The sequence below is a fragment of the Eptatretus burgeri genome, chromosome 3 (genome assembly GCF_056783735.1).
Source record: "Eptatretus burgeri isolate ZD-2024b chromosome 3, Ebu_testis_v1, whole genome shotgun sequence".
NCBI classification, from domain to species: Eukaryota; Metazoa; Chordata; class Myxini; order Myxiniformes; family Myxinidae; genus Eptatretus; species Eptatretus burgeri.
Genome location: NC_140963.1, coordinates 68,932,548 through 68,949,119, shown reverse-complemented (window position 1 = coordinate 68,949,119; position 16,572 = coordinate 68,932,548). Strand labels below are relative to the sequence as shown.

General features: G+C 42.2%; 1 protein-coding gene across 4 annotated transcripts in view; it reads left to right on the top strand.

Moving 5' to 3' along the window:
- LOC147030129 (CD166 antigen-like) overlaps window positions 1-16,572 on the top strand; it is a 91,600-nt gene that overhangs the window by 62,852 nt on the left and 12,176 nt on the right. For all 4 annotated transcript variants that reach the window (XM_085873847.1, XM_085873848.1, XM_085873846.1 and 1 more), the window contains exons 9-14: window positions 2,238-2,350; window positions 2,624-2,765; window positions 8,036-8,166; window positions 8,287-8,437; window positions 14,188-14,248; window positions 15,437-15,478. In XM_085873847.1, the coding sequence (XP_085729973.1) occupies window positions 2,238-2,350; window positions 2,624-2,765; window positions 8,036-8,166; window positions 8,287-8,437; window positions 14,188-14,248; window positions 15,437-15,478 (640 nt within the window). The remainder of the gene's footprint in view (window positions 1-2,237; window positions 2,351-2,623; window positions 2,766-8,035; window positions 8,167-8,286; window positions 8,438-14,187; window positions 14,249-15,436; window positions 15,479-16,572) is intronic.

Genomic DNA, 16,572 nt, shown 5'->3' with positions numbered 1-16,572 from the left:
ATGAAAGCCAGCGTACTACGATGTTTGGCAGTGTTTTTCAGCGTGCTCTTAACGTATACAAAACTTACCCATAACGTATTCGACGTGTGCCAGCGTTTTTGACAAATTTTTCATAAGTCGGCATACGCTGGCTAAATCATCAAGGTGTGACAGTGTCTTAACCATCGACTCAAACTGTTATTCAAATATTCTAACTGTCATTAATAACCGATTTTAACATGCTGCATTGCCTATCTGAGCAACCACCAGTAAATTATATTAATGCTTATTTATAATGTATTTTATAAATTTTTTTTTTTTTTTGTATTTTCCTCTAAATACCTCCATTATTTAATACTCACATACGTATACAGTATGTTTAATCAATAATATTGTTACGGTTGTGAAAATTCACAGATCACTATTCAGGTTCCCCGAAGATCAGTTATGTCGATAAGTGTGTGTTCCAGGTTAGATTTCCCCACCAATGTACAACGGGAATTATTCGTGTGCCGGGCTGTGCATCTTCAGTTTGCCGTTATTCTGTCTCTATCTTTTATTTTAACGACAATAATAACAACAACAACGACAACCCACGGCCGCGTTTTACGGTGATCTTCAACCACGTCCGCTTTTAGCCGGTGATTTCAACCACGTCCGCGTGCAAGCATGACTTGCAAAACGGATCAGAAAGGCCTTACCCTATGAAGGAGCTGGCCAATCGAAAGTGAGAGGGGCGGAGCCAGCCGGGGGTGAAGGGTCGAAGGTGAAAGAGCAAGCACCCCCTCCCCCCTTCCGAACTGAATAAAGAGCCGTGCTGGAACGCCGAGAACAGAGTTGAGTTGGAAGTTGGGCTTGAGTTGGGCTGGGCCATTGGAGAGAGTCTGGAGTTTGTGGCTTGCAGTTGGCGGTGGGAGTGGAGAGACGCCCCGTTGGGAGCTGGAGAGTTCGGAGTCCGGGCAGTTGGTTCGCTGGGGGTTCACCTGCGCGACTAGGAGGCCTGAGTCAAGAGCCATTCACTCCTCCAACACATCGTCGGCTAGACCAGGCCGCAGTGGAGGCCGGCCGACCAAGGAAGCCAGTCGGAGCTCGGGGGTCCAGGCACAGACATCGAGGGTCGCCGAACCAGGACCCAGCGAGTCACCATGAGGGTGGCCAGGTAGCCCGCTCGGTCTCTCGGAGCCCCTTCGTTCATCCCGGTGCTGAGCTATTGTAAAGGCTCACGAATCCAGTTCTTTCTTTCTGGGGTTTTGCATGAAAGTCTGTGGCGCCTTGTCCATAAGTAACAAGCTGTTAAGTGCATGATTGTGTACATAACAAATAGACATCGGCTGTAGGTTTTTTCTCGTGTCCTGTCCCATTTCCCCATTCATTACATATGTGCGTTTAAAATAAATACCCCCATTGTTTGAATGTTAACCTGCTCGTTGTGTCATTTCCTACATTGACTGCTATAATTGCCTTCGGGATATTAGCTGGCTGATTATAAGCTGATAAACCGTACATCTGGTACGACGGGGCTTGGCGATATAAAACTGCTCGGCAATCACATACGGAACGAGCTGCTTAAGCGGCTCGTTTTCGTGCAGGCTCCGTCGAGGTATAAACTCCCGGCATTTCTGTCCGCGCGAATAATTACGTACATCGACAATTCGGCGATCGACCCTGTAGCGCGTGGACAGAAGAGTTGGCTGGTTTATGGTGTGTTAAAAACACCCGTAGCTGGGTTTCGGCGTTGATCTGGAAGCTGCGACTAGATTGCCACGTTCGGTGGGCACGCGCGGCCGCAATTGAGCTAAAGGCGGTCGTCCGCACGCCGGAGTGGCGGAAATGAACAACAATATTAATAAAATAATTTCCCTCACAAAAATAATTAATTATTGTAATATAAAATGCAATGCAATCAAAACTTGTTCACACGAAAATCAACCAAACTTAAATAAAAGGTGATGATGGTGTCTAAAGACCTTCTCACAAGACCTGATCAAACAATCAGCCAAATATCACCTGTTTAACATGATGGGAAAAAACCTTCTCAGCACGTTCCACAAAATCATCCTTTACTGAACAAATTCTTGCAAATCTAAGTCGCCATAACACAGTTTTGTAATCACACCAGAAATGTCGTCCATTTGCCTCCTGTTTCCACCTGCAAACCAATATGCCTCATTTTATCATTATCTTTGTCATGTATTATTTATTTCAGAGCATAAAACATTTTTTTCCTTAAAGTTTATGTTGTTTATTTCTGGGTACAGATTTAGATCCAGTTTCTCTGCAAGGTTTCTCTCTGCCAGTCAACAAAGGAGAAAACATATCCTTGACATGCTCCGCTCATGCATCAGGTTCAGTGGACTACCGATGGAAGAAGGTGGGTGTTTCAAAAAGGATGAATATGAAATTAAAAATAAGTATCACAAAGTAAATTAAATGATGAGAAATAGGACATGTTTAACAAGGTCAAATTCATTTTAAGAAATGCAGTGCATTGAGAAAAACCTGAGAGAGATTAGAAAAGCTAATACAGAAAGCACATTGTTCAACAGAGTCTATAAGTTGTACATTGTCTGCAGATCTCAAATCATGTCCAGATAAGTGGCTTTTACTTTCTCAATACTATTATAATTCTCATACCTGCACACAGGATGATGTTCTCATGACTACAGATAAGAATCAGCAAATCACTAATGCTGACTATCAGGACAGTGGGAAATATACTTGCTCCGCTAAACTCGCCAATATGCCTGAACTTCAAGAGAGCGAAAGTGACTACCTCACCATCCAGGGTATGTTTATCAGCTCTTAATGCATCTGTACTTTACCATTTTATGGGAGTCCATCATGTCCTGCACTCTGGAAAGTGCTTACATTGTACACAGCTAATTTATTGTTAGAATAAGGAATATACTTGTAGTTCATGCAAATATAGTACTTTTTAAAAGTATAGTAATAACTGCAGTAAATATGGGAAGTCTCACATCATCATTCTGACACGACATAAAGACCAGCTAGGAAAGCTCCCCATATATTCTGGCAACCAAACTCTAACTGCAGTCAAGTCAGGTCAGGTCAGGTCAGATATGGGAGCATGCACTGGAGAAGCTTGTCACTGCATCCAGTTTTTGCCAGTACTCCAGGGGCCTCCATCTGGCACTCCCCAGGTAGATGCCTGGCCCATTTCCATCTCCTTGAAATGCCAATCAACCAGCTGCAAACACAAGGCATGTAGTCAGCCCGTTGACCTCCTCTGCCCATGAGCCTCCCTCACTGAGATCATCTGGTGAGGATGATCAGTGTCAGGAAAACGAGCCACATATCCACACAGCTGCAGCTGACACTAATGGACTATACAGGAAACAAATGTCATCTGAGTCTCTCTCAGCAAACGCTCATTGGACACAAAGTCTGACCAAAGATAGCCAAAGATTCTCCGAAGTGACCTGGTACTGAAGGAGTTAAGTTTCTATCTCAGATCCTTGATCAGAGTCCAAGCCTCACATTCATAGAGCAAGACTGGAAGCACCAAGGATTTAAAGACACAAACTTTCATCATCCTGCATAGGAACCCACAGTGACACACCCCATGATCCAGTGAATCCATCACTCTCCAGGCCCGACTCCAACATCTAATGACCTCTGGCTCACAACATGCAGAGACGTGAGTATCACTGCCAAGGGAAGTGAATCTCACTATGACCTCACCATCCTCACCACAAACAGGAGCAGACAACATAGCAGCATCCAAAATGTGATTGGAAGTCTGAATCTTATTTTTGACGAAGGAAACCCATCATCCCAGCGGCTCAGACTCCTCGTTCCGTGCCCCCAAAAGGAGTGTCCCCAAAAGGAGTGCCCCCAGCGTCTTCGCAAATATGACTGCAGCATCTGTGAAATTAAGGTCAGAGATCTTGACATTCCCAAATGATACACCACAGCTTGATCTCTCGGACATCCTCCCCAAAATCCAGTCCATACAAATGCTGAAAAGTGTGCACCCCTGAAGAATTCATACAAGCCAGTACACACCCCTGATGAACTCCAGTAACAACACGGGAATAGGTCGGACATGGAACCAACACACCTCATAGCACTCTGAGTACCAGAGTATAGTTCAGATATCAGATCGATCAGTTTTGGTAGCACCCCATGAAGACTGAGAATCCTCCTGGGGGCATCATGATTCACTAAATTGAACACTTTGCAGAGATCAATATCGGCTGCAAGCAGCCCTTGCCGAAACTCTCATCTGCATTGTGAGGACACAAAGAGCAAGGATACGGTCAATCGTTGACCTCTTTGTTGTAAAGCCCGACTGCTCTGGGCACTGGTGCTCAAGCAGATGGTGGCGAATCCCATCAAGAATTATCTGAGCAAAGACCTTGCCTGACATTTAGAGCAGCATCACCGCTCGGCAGTTGTTGCAGTCCCAGCAATCACCCTTCCCTTCCCAGAGAGGGATAACACCAGTCAACGAGCGTATCATGAGACTAAGGATTCGTCACTCCTTGGGTGTCTTTTCCCTGATCTCTGTTTACGCTCCGACTGAAGTGAGTGATCTCACCGTGAAGGACACATTCTATGCCACACTCAAGTCTGTGGTTGATCAGTGCTCCAGGCAAGATACACATCTAGTCTTGGGGGATTTCAATGCATTGACTGGAACTGATAGGGAAGGTTATGACACTTGTGTTGGTCCCCATGGGTCTGGAAATGTGAACCGGAATAGTACTAAGTTCCTTGACTTTGCAAAAAGTCATGGACTTAGGGTGGCTGGTTTATGGTTTCAGCACCCACAGGCTCATCACTGGACGTGGTATTCCAATGCTGGCAGTGTGGCAAAGGAGATTGAACATGCACTCGTTGATAGTCACTGGAGGATGATCCAGAACTGCAGGGTCTACCGGAGTGCTCATTTCCTCAATACTGACCACCGGCTTGTAGCAACTCTTATGTTGCATCTTAAATGCAGGAGAATGGTACCATCCCAGCCGAGGCTGGATGTGGCAAGCTGAAGGATGAGAGGGTAGCTGAGGAGTTTGCGAACAAGCTTTTGAGTGGACATTTCGGGGTCTGGGTACTTTGGGAGATCCTGAAGAGTTGTGGAGCGCCTTCAAGCCCACCGTCCCTGATGTTGCTGGTGGATGTCTTAGAACTCACCGAAGGGCAAAGAAGAATTTTGTCTCTCAAGGAACACTGGATACCATTGACCAGAGTCGCAGGGCCAGGCTGAATGGCAGAGCTGAGCTGTTCAGGGAGCTGAGGTGTAAAACTGTACGTGCACTCAGGGTGGACAAGGAGGCCTATGTGTAAGGAATCTGTGAGGGGGTAAAGCATCACCTGTGGTAAAGCGATTCTCATCCAGCTTCCAGGGGAATTTGTGCATTGCGTTCATCCAAGCCCATCCCTCGGTGTACTGCAGTTAGAACAGAGGGTGGTAGGCTCGTGACAGAGGAGTCTGAAGTGAAGGCCCGCTGGGCCGGTTACTTTGAGCGGTTGAACCAGGCTGATCCACCAGCTGTCGAGTTGGACGTCAGGGGTGTTACAATCACTGTTGCTGACCCTCCAATCAACTGTTGTCCACCTTAGTTTGTGGAAACACAGGCTGCGGTGAACCAGTTGAAATGGGTAAACTCCTGGGATCTGTGGCATCCATGCTGAACTTCTCAAAGCTGGTGGAAATGCTGCATTCATGTTGTTGCATGCAGTTCTGTGCTCTGCCTGGAACACAGGCATCATCCCAACTGACTGGAAGAGGGGCCTTGTTGTCCCTCTCTGGAAAGGGAAGGGTGATCGCCAAGACTGCAACAACTACCGAGGGATGACGCTGCTCTCAGTGCCGGGCAAGGTCTTTGCTCGGATAATTATTGATAGGGTTTGCCACCATCTGCTTGAGCACCAGCGTTCAGAGCAGTCATGCTTCACACCAAAGAGGTCAACGATTGACTATCCTTGCTCTTTGGGTACTCACCAAATGCAGATGAGAGTTTCGGCAGGGGCTGCTTGCAGCTTATGTTTATTTCTGTAAAGCATTTGATTCAGTGAATCGCGATGCCCTCTGGAGGATTCTTGGTCTTCGTGGGGTGCCACCAAAACTGATCGATCTGATGTTTGAACTCTACTCTGGTACTGAGAGTGCTGTGAGATGTGGTGGTACCATCTTTGACTTATTTCCAGTTGTTGCTGGAGTTTGTCAGAGGTATGTACTGGCCCCCACACTTTTCAGTACTTGTATGGACTGGATTCTGGGAAGGATGTTGGAGAGATCAAGCTGTGGTGCATCATTTGGGAATGTCAAGATCTCCGACCTTGATTTTGCAGATGATGCAGTCATCTTTGCGGAGACTTCAGATATCCTTTTGGGGGCCTTCGAGGTGCTGAATGAGGAGTCGGAGTCACTGGGATTATGGGTTTCCTGGGTCAAAACTAAGATCCAGGCTTTCATTGACATCTTGGATGCTGCTGTCCTGTCTGTGCCTGTTTGTGCTGAGGATGTTGAGGTCATGGAGAGATTCACTTACCTTGGCAGTGATATGTCTCTGCTGGCTCTAAGTCAGAAGTCAACAGACATTTGGGTTGGGCCTGGGGAGTCATGGATTCACTGGATCATGGGGTGTGGTGCTGCCGGTACCTGTGTGGGAGGACGAAAGTCCAAGTCTTCACGTCCTTGGTACTTCCAGTCTTGCTCTATGGATGTGAGACTTGGACGCTGACCAGGGATTTGAGTTGGAGACTTAATTCCTTTGGTACCAGGTTTCTTCGGAGTATCCTTTGCTATTGCTGGTCGGATTTTGTGTCCAACGACCAGTTGCTGAGAGAGACTCAAATGAGATTTGTTACCTGCATAATCTGTGAGCATCAGCTGCAACTGTATGGACGTGTGGCTCATTTTCCTGATGCTGATCCTGCTCATCAGATTCTCTCAGTGAGGGAGTCTCGTGAGTGGAGGAGGCCAGTGTGCCAACCATGTGCCTCGTGATTGCAGCAGGTTGATCAGCATCTCAAGGAGATGGGGATGGGCTAGGCATCTGCCTGGGGGATGGCCAGACGGAGGCTCCTGGAGTACCTGCGGAAAGTGTATGCAGCGACATGCTGCTCCGGTGCATGCTCCCATACCTGACCTCACCTGAAGTACAAATCCTGCCACAAACCTCCCAGAAAAATGTAACCCAAATGCAGAAGGACGTCCGCAGATACACTTTGGTACCAGATATGGATGGCCGTTGGCTCAGAAGGAGCTCCTCTGCCCTTTGCAGTGTTGTCTCTACAACTGCTCAGTCTTTTCAGTCACAACCTATGAACCCACCCTCCCCTCTCCCCTTCGGTAGAAGTGGTGGAATCGGAGGCCCTTCCCTTACACCACAGACAGACCTGTTGTTAATCTGGCAGTGCTTTGTCATTTTATATCTGGTCTCACTCCTCCCACCTCCCACCGAACCATAAATGGCGGCTTGATGGGGTAAGATGGCGGAGTTTATATTGGGAGAGAAGGTTATAATCATGAAAAAGATGTTGGTAAGACAGGTACAAACAGACTTACAAAAATCCTTGCAGCTCTAAGTAATTAATTAGCACATGGCCTCATGTATGGTTACAAGCCCCGCCACTTCAAGGCAAAGCTGATAGCACAAAATCAGGTTCACTTTCTGCCCCTACCCTTTCGCATACACATCACAGTATATTTATAAAGTGAAGAAATTAGACAATGATCTGAGATGGAGGATGTGTGATTCAAGATTTGGGATTGTAAGGTATTCACAGGATTATGTTATAAGGCTCCTGGCATAATGATTATAGAGGATAGTAATTTGTTAGGGATTTGTCATCGTCGTCGTCCGTCAAGTGAATAAGCAGCACATGCTCTGAGGTGTGTTTGTTTAAATCTGAGGTCGAGGTATTTTTTGCATTTAATTGTTCCTACTTTTTGGAGGGAAGGCTATTTTGCTTTTCATCTGGAATGATGGTTGATATGCCTTTTGCATTTCGTCTCTTGTAGATATTTCCTTCCACCCTCCTGTCTTCCAAGGACCCCTCTCACTCGAAAATCTTTCTTTTTCAGGCTCACCGGAGCTCCTTGAGAACCAGACTGTGTCCCATGTCATGCTGTTACTATCCAGTAAATATATTTCTTGTCATGCTAATGCTTTTCCCAAACCTGGGGTTAATTGGGAAGGTGCAATTGTCGAAGAGGTGAGGTTATTTGCATTTACTCTCAAGCCACCTTTAATAACTTTCCAATTCCCCATGTTGAGCTTGTGTTTTTCCTTGCTGTCATAAGATTAATATTTTGCTGTGTTTTGTTTATTCCAGAGCAACAAATCGAATTACACAAATGGCATCTTTCATTCGGAGATTGCACTAAAGCAACCATGGGAGATTTTTATTTATTCTCGAGTAACGTGCAAAATTCACAACAATTATGGCTCCATCGACAGAGAGTACAAAATAATTAGTCTGTTCTGTAAGTACATTTCCTTCTTGTTTCAATTTTATTTTATGATGGGTATTGTTGAGTTAGTTTTGCTAACTAGAAACAGAATACCCACTCCCGACTGGAGCAGCTTGAGGTGGGGGAGCAAAAGGAGGGTGGGGGTCATGTTTATTTGCCTGTGTGCACCATGTGGACGGCAGTGTGTTAGTATCATTATTATTCCTTAATGGTCACAGTTATTCCCACGTTCTTGTGGTATTGGAAAAGCTTGTCCTTAGTCTTTCACAAACTGGCGAGCCAGACCTGGCGTTCGACTAAAGTTAGGGCAGGAATTTGGAATTTGTTCATGGGTCACTGATATCACGCCTACTCTTCGCAAAGGACACTGTGTGACCTTTAATGTCCACCTACAAGTACCAATAGATGGGATAACATTCATCTGAGTGACAGTACACACATTGATGAAACACCGGGATGACAGGTTATAGTTGGGTCGGGTTTCAAACCCAGCCTTGACAGCTTAGAGGCGAGTGCGTGCACCTCCTAGGGTGTGGAGGCCATCCTTCCAGCTCCCACGTAAACGTATACTGATTTATATCAATGTCCTTATCTCCTTCATGTGCCCCCTCATGAGCCTTTAAAAGATCACTGTTTTAAAAGAGACATTGAAAAGACTGAAATACCAAGATATTGATGCGATTGGTTTTGTCAAGGCCCAAAGTTATAATGCTGTAGGTTACTTTATATTCATGGGAATTTTCTTTCATGGTCTTGCTTTCAAATCATTTTTGCAGGAATTATAATTCATGGAAAATGAGCAGTGTTGTTCAAAAGTTTGGGATATTTTCACTTTTGTGTGCTTTTCCACGTCAAACATTTGTGGGAAGTTGTAAGTGTGCAACATAAGTAGATAATTCATATTATGAAAGTCAATTTATTATCCCAGTTTTAAGTCCAGGTATATACCTTTAAGTACAGTATATAAAATAAATTAGGAAATTGAAAAAGTTTTATTTTTGCTCTTCATATTAAATTATCACGTGTTGGTAATATCCACTTATCACAAAGAAAATAGACAGGAAACAGTTTGTGGATTTTTGTACAGTAAATGAAAATAAATTATTTAAGTAATCAACACCAGTTACATTAATGTGAATTTCAACAAAGCACAATAAAAGTTTTCATCAGCTTGTTCCGTTGCTTGAATGTCTATGAGTGGGTTCAGAATGGCGTCAAGGAAGCAACATTCAACAGAACAGCATGTGCCGATCCAAATTCTGCGAGAATCAGGGCACATGATGAAGAAAACAGCAGAAAAGCTGAAGATCTCCAACGATGGTGTGAAGTACACTTTGCAATCTCTGAGAGAAACAAAACAAGAAAAGGCCAAGACGACCCAGAAGAACGTCCCCAAAGAAGGATAACCACTTGAAGTTGCTCAGCTTACACAATAGAAGAAAATCAAGTAAGCAACTGACACATTAAATGAGAGCAGGCCTGAACATGAACATCTCATCCATTACTGTGTGCAGAATGAGGCTGATTGCAGCAAACAAACCATGACTGAAACCACAGAATAAGGTGAAGGGCATGATTGAACAATGGAATCGGGAACTCCGGTCTAATGAATTGAAGTTTGAACTTTTTGGACCTATGGGATGCCAGTTTGAACGCAGAAGACCTAGAGAACATTACAACATGCAATGATTTCAACTTACTGTTAAACATGTGGGAGGCTCTGTGACTGTCTGAGTTGTATCTCAGCTTTTGGTGTAGGAAAACTTGTTAAAATTAATGGGACACTAACAAAAGAGAAGTCCTAGCACATATTGCAGCACCACGCAGTTCTTTATGGAAATTGTTTAATCGAAAGACGACTCATTTTCCAACAATTTATATTGATCCAAAACACGCTTTCAATAGAGTAAAACAATATTTGGAGAACAAGGTTATAGCTGGTGTGTTCCAAGTGTGAGAATGGCCACCCCAGAGTCTGTACATGAGTCCCATCGTGGTCATATGGGATTATCTGGAAACTGAGAGAAAAAGAAGAGGAACCCAACTAACCTTATCAAACTGTGGAATGTGCTTCATGGTATATGGAACAATATTCCTGTAGGAGTGCTTCAGTTGTATACAGGAAACATTGGTAAAGGAGTGATGGTACTCAAGAAGGCAAAGGACGGACACACAAAGTATGGACTGAAACCCTAAAATGACACTGTTCTTCTTATTTACTTAAGCAATTTGCTTCATACACGTTTTGAAGGCTATTAATTTACAATAATAAACATATATGACTTATGGGATCTAGTATGAGCCAGGGTTACCAGAATTTTCTGGTGCTGCTCTAATCTTGTTGACATTTATAAGAAATAAAATTTTGTTTTTTCCCATTTTTTGTGGGGGCCTAAAACACTTCCCCACACCCATTAAGGAATGGCATCTGGGACCATTTAATCGTACCTTTCACATCGCTACAAAGGCTTAGGCACAAGAGCGATTTAAAAAAAAATAAAAAAAAAATCCAACTTTTTTTGTTTCAAAATTTTCAACCTTTTTTTTTTACCTGCAACTTGTTGCAGGTTTGTCTGCAAGACCTTCATGTTGTTATTGGGGTTTTTGTCGGGGGTTGATTTTTGAAATGCGCACCCATTGGTCAGACAGCTGCCAAACCACACCCACATCTGTCGCTTGACTCCACCCACCATAGCACCCAGCCAAAATGATCGAGCCTCCATCTTGGTTTTCCGGTGGGCTAAACGCATTAGGCGGGTTAGTAGGAATGGAAAGCAGGTTTTTATTTTATTTATTTATTTTTCCAAACGTGGTAAAATCGTTATTCGAGATGTCAGTGACACTAAGTACACCAGAATACCGAGTTGGTCGTTTATTGATGAGGTAGTCTTGCAGCTGTTCAGAACTCATCTCAAAATTTTTTACTGAACATTACAGTCTTAGGATAGACTCATCTCAACGATACTGAAGCAACAAATGATCAGAGATTGATCAAACTGATATGGCCAGGACCTGACGGATGCGTCACTTCATGTGACTGTGCTTGACATTGTGTTCACCACAGGCTTTCTTGGCCTTTCTGATGAGATCTCTCGCAGGATCGAACTTATGTCCCAGCGTTTTACAGAATGAGTTGGTTTTGCATGTGAGGAGAGCAGGTGATCTCATTTGACAAGCGCCGTTGGCAATCGGTCTTGTTCTTGCGAACAGGTGAGAAGATGCTTTCCTCTTCGGCATTACTATGAGGAAGGACAAGTATGTGTGATGAACTGCTTTAAACATAAGGCCAAGTAGTGGCTCCGCGTCTACCCTTCTCATCAAAGAAACGTGCCTGGTGTTGGCTTAACGGCTAATGTGGCTGGCTTAAGATCCTAGGGTCTTGAGTTTGAACTCCTGTTGTGCTGTTGAAATAACATCAGGTGGATTGACTCATCCTGTCATCTTTTCAAGGTTGGCAAAATGAGTACAAGCTTACTGGTAACAGGGGCACTGCATCAGTGGCACAACAGTGCTTCCAGAAAAAAATGATGCAACCAGCAGGCACAGGCTGCATACGAAACAACAACATAAATGATATCTCATGCCACAAGTTACCATTCCGAATTCAAACGGAAACAAACATGAATGAAATGGGACAATGCCCTCCAGCCAATGGAATAGGATGGGATCCTGCACTGTACTCAAACCTGTAACTCTATCAGTCTTTGTTATTACATGGTATCATGTATTCTATTTAATTATTTTTTATTACAGTTTGAATTTGATAATTTGTGGACTCCTTGTATGATTGAAAACAATCCGAATCAAATCCTGCCATTCAAAATACTCGAAAGTACAGTACTGATAAATATCACCAAGAATTCGAAGAGCGAATTGAAAATCGCACATCGATTGATTTGTGGTGACAGCAATATGGTTCAGATGATCGGAAATGACGTGATACTGGGTGCAGAATCCTGGAGGACGTCGTCATGGCCTTCCGTGAGAGAAAGCTCATGACGTCACACAGCCGTTACCTTAGACACTTCAGTGATACCTTGCATTAAGATGGTCTGTGTGTCAATCCTTGTGAGTGGAGTGGAAGTAAAACATTGCGTTTTTAAAATTGATCATACTTTTCATGAAATACGGGTTTTATCCACATTAAAATGGGTCTGCGGGTTTTCAGAAACAAAGCGGGTCAAACATGTGAAATCTGGGTCACTTGTCATCTCTGGAGACATGTGGGACATGAGTCGTCATGAAGGAGTTCAGTGGACAAAGAAGGCATATGCATATATTTATAAATATATATATATATATATATATATATATATATATATATATATATATATATATATATATATATATATATATATATCTTTCAGCTATCTCCCGTTTGGGGTCGCCACAGCGGATCAACCGTCTCCATTTCGCTCTATTTCGTTTTGTTGTCCGCATAATGATTTGGCATAGGTTTTTACGCTGGATGCCCTTCCTGACGCAACCCTGGTCGACTCTTACGACACACACAGATATGGTACACCTATTCTAACCGGGGCATACACCGGGCCCAGTACAACTGGTACTCATTTCGCCGACCTCGGAAGGATGGCAGGCTGAGTCGACCCCCTGGTGTTCTCGACACATATGTATATATATGTATATATATGTATATATATATATATATATATATATATATATATATATATATATTTATTCATTCAGTGTCCCAACAGGGCTTGAACTCAGGACCTTTTGGGTCCCAAGCCACTGCCCTAACCACTGTGCCAACACCAGGCGTGTGTGTGTGTGTGTGTGTGTGTGTGTGTGTGTGTGTGTGTGTGTGTGTGTGTGTGTGTGTGTGTGTGTGTGTGTGTGTGTGTGTGTGTGTGTGTGTGTGTGTGTGTGTGTATGTATGTATGTGTATATATATATATATATATATATATATATATATATATATATATATATATATATATATATATATATATATATTTGTGATACTGGTTCTGTCCACAGTGCAGTCACTCTTGTTTAGCTTAGAACACTCCCTGGCACTCACTGATGAACCTCTGAAAGTTTGATGAAGATCCGTTCAGCCATCTCTGAGAAAAACGGAAAAATTCTCACAAAAAAGTCATTTCTTCAAAATACGAACAGGATTAGAAGAGCACCAGGCAACACCGTTATCTCTGCTCGTTTATTGTGTGTGCGTGCATGTCATTTGCCATTTTTCTCAGAAATGGCCAAACGTATCTTTGCCAAACTTTCAGAGGTTCATGAATGAGTGTGTGGGAGTGTTTTCAACAAAAGAAAGAAATATTTGAAAATTTTGGAAATAAAGTTGTATTTTTAAAAAAAAATTTTCATCGCTCTATACTATAGTGTCTAAGCCTTTGCAGCTATATGAAAAGGTAATATTAAGTGATCCCCAACCCCATTCCTTAGTGGGTGTAGGGATGTTTTATGCTCCCACAAAAAAAGAAGAAAAAAAAAACAAAATTTGATTTGTTCAAAATGCTCGCAGCATTAGAACAGCACTGGGCAACACTGGGTATACCTGCTAGTAGTTTATAAAACATGAATGTAAGGTTATGCATCATAAGTTTGGTGTGCTTTTTCCATTTTATGGGTATTATACCTTGTATCATGTGTTTTTAATTTAGTTAAATGTTCTTAAGAATAAGTTGTTGTGTTTATGATGCAATAAACAGTGTAGTATCTTACTTAAACTTCTGCTATACTATAATGTCTGAATCTGTTTTCCTTCCTACCCCTAGATGTGATTTTTTTGTTTCTACTTCTCATTGTGGTGATCATTGGCATCGTGTGTTTCATGAGGTGAAGACTTTTCTTTTTGGATACGTTTCTTTTGTCATTTGCCACCTGACTAATAATACAGCAGATACAACTGCCAAGATGTCGAGCTTGCGGACCTAAAGCAGGTTATAACCAGAACAGGGCAGCACCACTTCACTACTCCCAAACCAACTAACATATGTACTTCCATTGTTCCATGGTCCTTGTCCTTCAATGATGTAATGCATGTTCATCTTGTAATATTTGTACAGGCTTTCCCCTATTGGTAAAATGCAATTCGTCAAAAACTTTTTTCTTTCCTCTTATTACATTTTTGCCTCGTCTTTTATATCAAATAGATTTGGCAAAACTTCCCTTTTTATCTCCTTCCATCACCAGACTGGAAGATGATGCTTGGGCATTAGGAGAAATCAAGAATTATGTCGATTCATATGACTTGCTTTTCAAGTGCTTTATCCCCCTTCTCTCGTGGGGTTCTTGAAAATGACAGCTCATGATCGTCTCGTTAATTCTTCAATTCCCCACCGCCGAGATTGGTTGCTCTGGCCGAACCACTTTATGAGCAGCCCAATGATCTTCCTTTTATCATTTTGTTCTTCTGTCTGTCTCTAGGTACTTTGTCCACATGTTCTCCACCTTGCTGATAGTTTTGGCCCTTTGGGTCCAGTCTCTTCTGAGCTTTGGCCTCTTTTTAAAGAAAACTACTGTGAAGAAGGGTTCACAATAGTTGTAGCAAAACTAATGAGCATTCGCAAAACTAATGTGTAAAGAGCATGCTTCTAGAAAGTTTTTTTTTATTTTTATTTTTGGTTGTAATTGAGAACTCATGGGGATTTTATCAGCGAACCTGTTTGTTTATAAATCATCTGCTACACAAAGACATCCACGTACTTTCACATGTATTATAGGAACGTGAGGAGATGATGGACAAAGCGGCACTGTATTTAGGGTTAGAACCTGAGACCTCAGCGTTGAATAGCTGTGTTCTCAGATGGAAACACCAAATGGGTCAACCTGAATAGATTGTTCATATTGTAACTAAGAAAATGTAAGTTTGATTTAAAGATGATGCATTGACTTGCTTCGGTTTGATTTATATTTAATTTATTTTACTTGGGATATTTATTTTACAAAATGTGATTGATGACCAAAAAAAATTTCCTTCAAAAGTTCCCCCATACTTCACTTACATGTAACTGTCTCTCTTAGTTGGAGAAAACGGACATCTAACCATGGTTATTATAATCCCAGGTGAGTTTTGATTGAGCTCTTGATGATTATTATAAATCGCTCAGTTTGAATCCAAATGTCCCTTTTGTGTTGTTCGAGGGGTGTTTAAAATATTCTCAGCCTATCATGGATACGAAATGAGTCCAACAATACAAACCACTTTATTTTTCAACATATTCATTCATTTTCACAATGTGTTTGTTAATGTTGTTCCTGCTACATTTTGATGCAATACCACAGGCCAACCAACCTAAATTAGATGTTGATTTTGGAACTGAGAAAATATGTAAGTTAGATTTAAAGACTGTATTTGTGAATATTTCACAATGGTTTATAGCCTGTTAAAAGGATTCAGTTAGAGTTGAATTGTTTTTTATTACACAGTTTAATCATCCGGTACACTGTACATAATGACTTGCTTCAGTTTGATTTTATTGTTTACTTGTTAATTGGAATGTTATTTCTCGAATGTGATTTGTGACTAATTTTTCTTATTCAAAAGTTTTTTTTTCCACTTTGCTTACATTTAATTGTCTATCATGGTTGCAGGACAGAGGTTGAAAGCAATGAGCTTCTTGATCCTACATGAGTTTTGATCAAGCTCTTAACGATTATTATAAATCGCTCAGTTTGAATCAAGATGTCCCTTTGTGTCGTTTGAGGGGTGTTTAAAATATTCTCAGCCTATCACAGACACGAACCGCTTTATTTTTCAACATACCATCATCACTCCTGTATAATGTGCTATTGTGTATAATCTATTGCTGTATGATCTGCTGTCATGTATAATGCGCTATCATGTATAATACACAGGGCAGTTTTCAGATCAAATTCTCAGAACACCAGTTTAGATGTATAACCTGTACCCCAAAAATGAACTCTAGAAAAAATTAACTCCACCTGAGGACTGGAACTAGAGTGAACTCTGATGAAGTGTTTTGCTGATCAATGGAAAGAGCCATTTTAGATGGCGTTTAGTTCAGCATAAGGGATGACTTCTAAATGTACGTACTACAACTCCAACTGAGTGATTTGTGACATCGATCAGATTAACAGTAAGAGGTCGTTAGTAACTCTCAAGTCTTTAGCAAGTCATCATCTTGCGGGAATTCCCA